Consider the following 6,718-nt stretch of genomic DNA (forward strand, 5'->3'; position numbering starts at 1 on the left):
CTGTTAGTCTAACCTTCCTGTGCACAGTACTACTATCACTGCTGAGCCAATCACAAAGCAGATGACCAGAAAGGATGATTCTGTCAGGTTCCACGCAGAGAGCCTATATATACCCCAGGTGAAATAGCAGAAGCAATATTGGCAGAAGAGAAGCTAACAGTGCTATATAGGTTTATGTCAGGTATGTTTATGTTTGCAGCCACCCTACTGTTGTACGTGTTTGAAATAAAAAAAAAAAATTTTCAAAGATTTCAAAATGTGAACCTGTCTGATGATAATGTATATTTATAAATAGCACTAGGCAATAGAACTGAATTTAATACAGAACACATACAGTATTTAGGGAATCCCTACCATCAGTCTGGGGATCCTTGAACTGAAAAACTTTGAAGACTCCTGCCTTAAATTCTTAACCTAAATTTAGCTTGTTTTGCACTTACTAAATATACTGAGCATATACTAATTTTGCATTCTAATGGGACAATTTTCAGGCCCCTTCCTTTGTGGTGCTCTGCCTCACCCAGCTTTGGCTTTCAGCTTGAACGTGCATATCTGGTGCCTTCTATGTCTCAAATATGCCTAAGCAAATTGCGTTCTGCCGGCAGTAACAGCTGTAACTGCTGGCTGTGACAAGGCCATTGCATAACATGATCTTTTTGGAAGCCCTCATAATGTTTCTTGTGTATTTTAAAAACTGGTTTATCTTCCTCACAACCAACATGACGTTCACCAAGAGTACTGCCTGGCAAAAAAAAAAAAGGTCCCACACTCTATAATTTTATTGGACCACCTTTAGCTTTTATTATAGCACGCATTCGCTGTGGCATTGTTTCAATAAGATTCTACAATGTCACAAGATTCATTTTTCACCATCTTGTTGATCTTGTATTGATGAAGGGCAGGACTACCAAAACCTTCTCCAGAACATCCCAAAGATTCTCAGTGGGTTTAAGGTCTGGACTCTGTGGTGTCATCTTGGAATACGCCTGTGTCATCAGGGAAGATAAAAATCCACTGATGGAATAACCTGGTCATTCAGTATATTCAGGTTTTCAGCTGACCTCTTTCTATGGGTGTATGTTGGTGAACCTAAACCTGAGCAACTGCAGCAACCCCAGATCATAGCACTGCCCCCACAGAACAGTACAGTAGACACTAGGGATGATGGGGACTTCACTTCATCTGCCGTTCTGACCACATTTCTTCCTTGAAGACAATGGTTGTATAATGCGTCGGATAGTTCTTAACCCGATTTTAGCAGATTCTGCTTCAATCTCCTTAGTATTTTCTCTGCTTGATACATGCCGATTATTTGAACCTTTTCAAATAGGCTAACATCTTTTTCACGATCACGGCATGTGTCTGAGAAGCTACTCATTACATCATTTGGGGTTAAATAACTTGTCGCCTGCTGAAAGATAATCACCTATAGGAGGTTCGTACCAATTTGCTTAGTTAAATCGAGTTGGCGGCTTCTTCTTTTTTTTTTTTTTTTTTTGGTCATGCAGTGTAATATGATCTGATTAAACAATCCTCACGAGTCATACCTCATCTAAGCACTGGAAAACAGGACTAGCAGCGACATCAGTGCTGACAGTGGGCTGCTCCTCGGGGAACGAAGCATCAGGTGCAAGGGCCACTAGAGGGGCGTCCCTCTCCACACCCTTATCCTCCTCTTGTGCTTCCACCTCAGCTTCTTCTCTACATAGAGGCCTTCCATCCTGCTGATCCTGAGATAGATTCACTAATACAAAAATGCACAGAAACAGGGTGGAAGAAACGTACATCAACAATACAGGACATGTGGAATGAATTTTAGTATTTTCCCTAGAGGTTTCCAAATACAAGCTTGAAAAGACCCCAATCAAGAAATGTACTATGAATTTAAATAACACAAACGCAGCTTCGGGTATTAAAAGAAACATACACAAAATTTGCAGTGGATGACAAATTGAAATCCCAGCGACACCAAGAACGCCACAGAACAAGTATTATCTATCTAAGAACAACACTGACTTAACATACTAGCTTTACGTTTCGTAGTTTAGTAACTCTAACAGCATTAACATACTAGCTTAACGTTTCGTAGTTTAGTAATAGCATTAGCATCTCCTGTTCACGGTGCACATGTAAAAACACCAACAACGTATGACGCCAAAAAGCTAGCTTATGTTCGTGAGTGTGTTTTCCTTTTAAACAAAAAAGCAAATGTATTTACAAAACACTTACTTTTTTGAATGTGCCAAGTCTAGAGCCAGGAAGACTTCCGTGGCTGTGTTGTATCAAACTACAAGACCATACGCTCTGAAAAAGTTAAAAGTTAACACAACGCAAACACAATCACAGCTTTGTCTCCGGTTGAATGGAGTGTTGTGGTTACCGTGGCAACGACGTCATACGCCCTCTTAATGTCAAATATATTATTTTAACATTTATTTTATACATTTAGTTTATATTCGTATTTACCCCCGTTGACGCTATATTTATATAACATTGGGTAATATACAAAGATGCAAGTGTTTTAAACGAGTTGTTGATTCGATTTGTTTTTGTTTTACACTTGCACTGACTGACCGGCAGATGGCGGCAAACAGCAATTTACAGCAAAACATAAACACGTGTCCTGCGCTGGCCACACAGAACAACGCTAAATGCCAGCTGGCTGAACACTCTCAATGTCTGAGCATTCAAAGCCCTAAAATGCATCTGACCTGAATCCAAGGTGAATATTTGGTGATGATGCAATGCCGCAATTCTCCTGCGTCGTTCTCACAGTCCAGTCTGGGAGCTGGCATGGCCTATTTCTCATTCCCTTTAGCAGCTTTTCGGTTATTTGATATCTCAACAAAACCTGTGTGTGCATGTAATATTTATGAACCGCATGCCCTTAGGTCGATCCATTAACGTTAATTAGTTAAAGACCTGATAGAACTCCAAAAACCATAAACAGAGAAGTACATTTAACCTTCTTTCCTCTTCAGTAATGAATTGTGAGAGACTGTTTCAGACTTTCTCCGCAGTATGTTCCCGATTTGCCTATGCTTTATTGGCTGTTGCACAAATAACCTTCATCTTCAAAGACCGCTTTCAGTGTCACTTAGTTCTCGTCCACAAAAATTCACAGAAACCATATGGTTTAACATATGGCGCGGCTGTTTACTGTGCTGTGAGGGTACCTTTATGAGCAGCAGGAAGAAAAGCATGCAAATTCATCCATTCATGGCGTCATGACAGTGACTCAGCACCACGTCCTGTCTGATGTCCTGATTGTACTCTGTTATTATTTCCGTGTGGAAGAGGGTTTTGCTATAGATTTAACTACCAACATATGGTCAACAGGAACAGCTTTCAGTCGTAACCTTAGCCGCTCACCGTGAACGAGAGGAGAGACCCCGCACCCCGCAACCTTATAGAACAAATTAGACTTTTTTTTTTAACTGACTAATTAACTGTGTTAATTACATAGACCTAATTTTACCACACCTTGTTAAATACAAACAAATGACTTGTTGATCTGCGATTAATGTCTTTGGAGGAACTTTGAAAACTGGCCAAGCGTCTGGATGTGCTAACTCCTGAGTCCTGGCAGGCCCCAGTTTGTTTAGCGATAAAAATATATCCCTGTCTCTGCCCATAGTATTACCATTTTAGGCTGAATAAAACACAACCCCAAATCAAGCTATTTCAGGGACAAGATTGCCATTTAAATGTGTGAATACCACACTGATGCTGACAGTCTGTGAACAAAACTGACTTCTTTTTTGTTGCTGACTCGTTGTTTCACGCTCTGTAGTCATTCATGTTTTGCAAATGTCCCCTGACTCTTTCAAGTGTGATAAAATCTGCTGACTATATTGTAATAAAAGTCCGTTTCAACGTGTCTTCCCGTCAAACCAGACCATAATTGCTGCGTCAAGATTAACGAGTCAGTTTTTTTTTATGCCCCAGTTCAAAGTAACTGCTGTGAAGTTTAACGATCTACAACAGATGTCGATGGTGCACGTTGTGTCGGGCAGCAGGACCAGTGAGCAGGCCTGGAAATTGGGATTATAGAGTATATACGTTGTTTGAGATCATATCGTTGATAGCCAAACATAATCCCTGCATATGGCAAAGAAAAACCCATTTTGATTCTGCCCTCTTGTGTTTTTTTATAACTCTGTGTAAAAAAAAAAAAAAAAAAAAAGTGACACGTGAGTGTGCACCTATGCGCGTGCTGCAACACCCCACGTGCAGACTAGGCATGCACTAGGTCTTTGGAAAAAGTTACAATACTCCCAGCGAGTCCAGATCTCTGTTTTACTGCTGCATTGTAGTCACAACAAATGCAGCTAGGGGATTTGGGGTAAATTTACAACAGCCTCCACCTCTTGCCCCCTTTCGTTTTTGTGTGCAGCGGTCTCGGGAGGCCATTTTTTAACTGTCCCAATTAACACGCACAAACACAAACGCGCAGTTGTTATTTTTCCACACACGTAATCCGCTGTCGAACTTTCTCTCGTCGGGGAACTTGTCCTTCAGATGGCACAGTTTATAAACAGATGTTTAACGTCTCTTAAATCCTAGACACCAACGTTTGAACAAGATCATCGGTGCACTTTTTTGTTTTGTAAGAAAATGAGTGTTCTTGAGTTATACTTAACTTGTCTCCACTGATAAAAATGGGATGCACAGTGACGATAAGTCAAGCACTTGAGATGTTAGGATTAGTGTCATTTGTTTCCCCGGCTGGGTGGGAACAAGAAACTTAATCCAGCGTCTTACTGTCAACATTGTCGGATCAAACTTCATACAGCAGAGTGGACGTTCTGTATAATATATAAATATATATCATCCAATCTGAGTTTAGTGGACTACCTAAAACATAAATCATGGAGAAACTGAGAAGTGCTCTTGGCAGCCTGTGAGTCTGATGTCATTTTTCTGAGTCTCTGCAGGATCTCTGTGGAGAATCCAGGGCATCGTTCCACAGCATGTCAGCGGGCAGATTGTAAGACCCCCCCAAGCTTGAGCTCCTCCTCTGAAAAAAAAAAAAAAACTGGACAGGAGTGTGTGTTTTTTCAGTATCAATATTCAAGAAAAATGTCAACTAAAGCCATGTGTGTGAGCTGGTAAACAGCTGTGCACATTTTGGGAGCGATAGCTTGACTCATTTGGAATAAATTTGGATTATTGGAGAGCGTTCAGTCTTCAATAACTCAGTCGAAAGTTGCATCATTTAGCTTTTTTTTTTATTTGTGTGTATCCCCATGTCACATTGGATGTGTTGGACGGCGATATTTACACACAGTTTACAAATACTCAACACAACTGTCGCATAAACTAGAGGTTTAGATGCATCTGCGGAGGTGTCACAACACTGAAATGAATCCCTTTCGCAGACTGCTAGACTCCATTTTGTATTTATAAATCATTCTTTCATTACTATTTAGAACAACACCTGGTATGAATATGGTTTGTGTTTGTGTGTGTGTCTGTATGTGTTCAGGAGTAAATGCTTTGGCTGACATCTGAAGTTTCTGATTGTTGAGATTTACTGACGCAGGCCTTTTGGATGAAGCAATGTCTTCTTACTTTTTCTCATTCAGGAAGCCTGCCAACATATTGTAAAAGAGTTTAAATACACACTATTTTATAGCACTATGGTCATTTTCATGGTATGAAACATAAGTGGATCAGATCAGTGATGTGGTTGTAATAAAACAACCTGTCCAAGCCATAAGTGGGCACAAACAGGTTCTCTACACGGTATCCGCTTGGTTCAGTCTGTTGGTCCCAGTTTGTTGACCATCCCATTTAAAAGCCCCCTTCTCCACACTTTTAATGTGTCTGTTCTTGTTGTTATACAAAGCTGTGTTATGTTCTTCAAAATGAATCCATTACACAGCATGTGGTGCCTCTCAGATAACAGGTATCATCTGTGGGTAGCCTGTGCACGCAGATCGCGTCCATAAAAACGAAACTGCCGACCACTGCGTGTGGTCATGGTCGAAACGCCCAATCAGTTGCCGTAGTGAATGCCTTATAAGGAGGTGCCCGGGAGTTGTCGTGGTTAGCACATTACGGAACAGGCATTGTTTTGCGTTGGTGTTGTCCACGGTCACTCGGTGGTATGTTGTTAATGATATGAGTGAAACAAACATAGGACCACTGGCGCCGTTAGGCAAATATCCTTAAGGCCCCCCTAAATAATAGTTTTTCTCCAGTGTTGTTTTATTGTATTCTTTATTTATTGCAAAAAGTGCTGACAAATTCAATATAAAATGGCCAGAACATGACTTAAAATAAATAATTACATATAATCACTTAAACATGATCAGAAATCTGTCCATTTCCCTTCTCGTCACAGTGTAAGGCATAGGTCTTCAGCAATTGTTGTGTTGTGAGCAAAAGTCATGCCTCCATGTTGATCAGTCAATAATAATTACTGTTGAAACTTGTGTTTGTTGTTGAAATGTGTTTAAACACAGATTGAAATAATAACAATAAACAAATTCTCAGTCTTTGCTAGCTGAAATCTCCCGGGGGCTAAGCCTCCCCTGTCCTTAAAACCTAGTGACGCCCCTGCGTAGAACGATTGGCTTTACCCCAGCATTTGACGTACGCCTACCGTCATCAACCATGAGTCATGCTCTGTTGCCGTTTGGCGGACTACGTACAAGCCGGGCTCCATAACCTCTGCACTGTCACTTCAATGTTCATGGCAAACAGACACTAG

General features: G+C 40.7%; 1 protein-coding gene across 2 annotated transcripts in view; it reads right to left on the reverse strand.

The window, feature by feature from the left end:
* ccdc146 (coiled-coil domain containing 146) overlaps window positions 1-6,516 on the reverse strand; it is a 52,135-nt gene extending 45,619 nt beyond the window's left edge. The window contains exons 1-2 of one of the 2 annotated variants that reach the window (XM_047575393.1): window positions 2,230-6,516; window positions 1,548-1,744 (exon numbers count right to left, since the gene is read on the reverse strand). In XM_047575393.1, coding sequence (XP_047431349.1) covers window positions 1,548-1,744; window position 2,230 — 198 coding nt within the window. In that variant the 5' untranslated portion in view covers window positions 2,231-6,516. Of the gene's footprint in view, window positions 1-1,547; window positions 2,191-2,229 lie in introns of those variants that run through there. The other variant, XM_047575391.1, reaches the window with a different exon arrangement.
* Window positions 6,517-6,718: the final 202 nt, after the last annotated feature.

The sequence above is a fragment of the Mugil cephalus genome, chromosome 22 (genome assembly GCF_022458985.1).
Source record: "Mugil cephalus isolate CIBA_MC_2020 chromosome 22, CIBA_Mcephalus_1.1, whole genome shotgun sequence".
In the NCBI taxonomy this organism is placed as follows: Eukaryota; Metazoa; Chordata; class Actinopteri; order Mugiliformes; family Mugilidae; genus Mugil; species Mugil cephalus.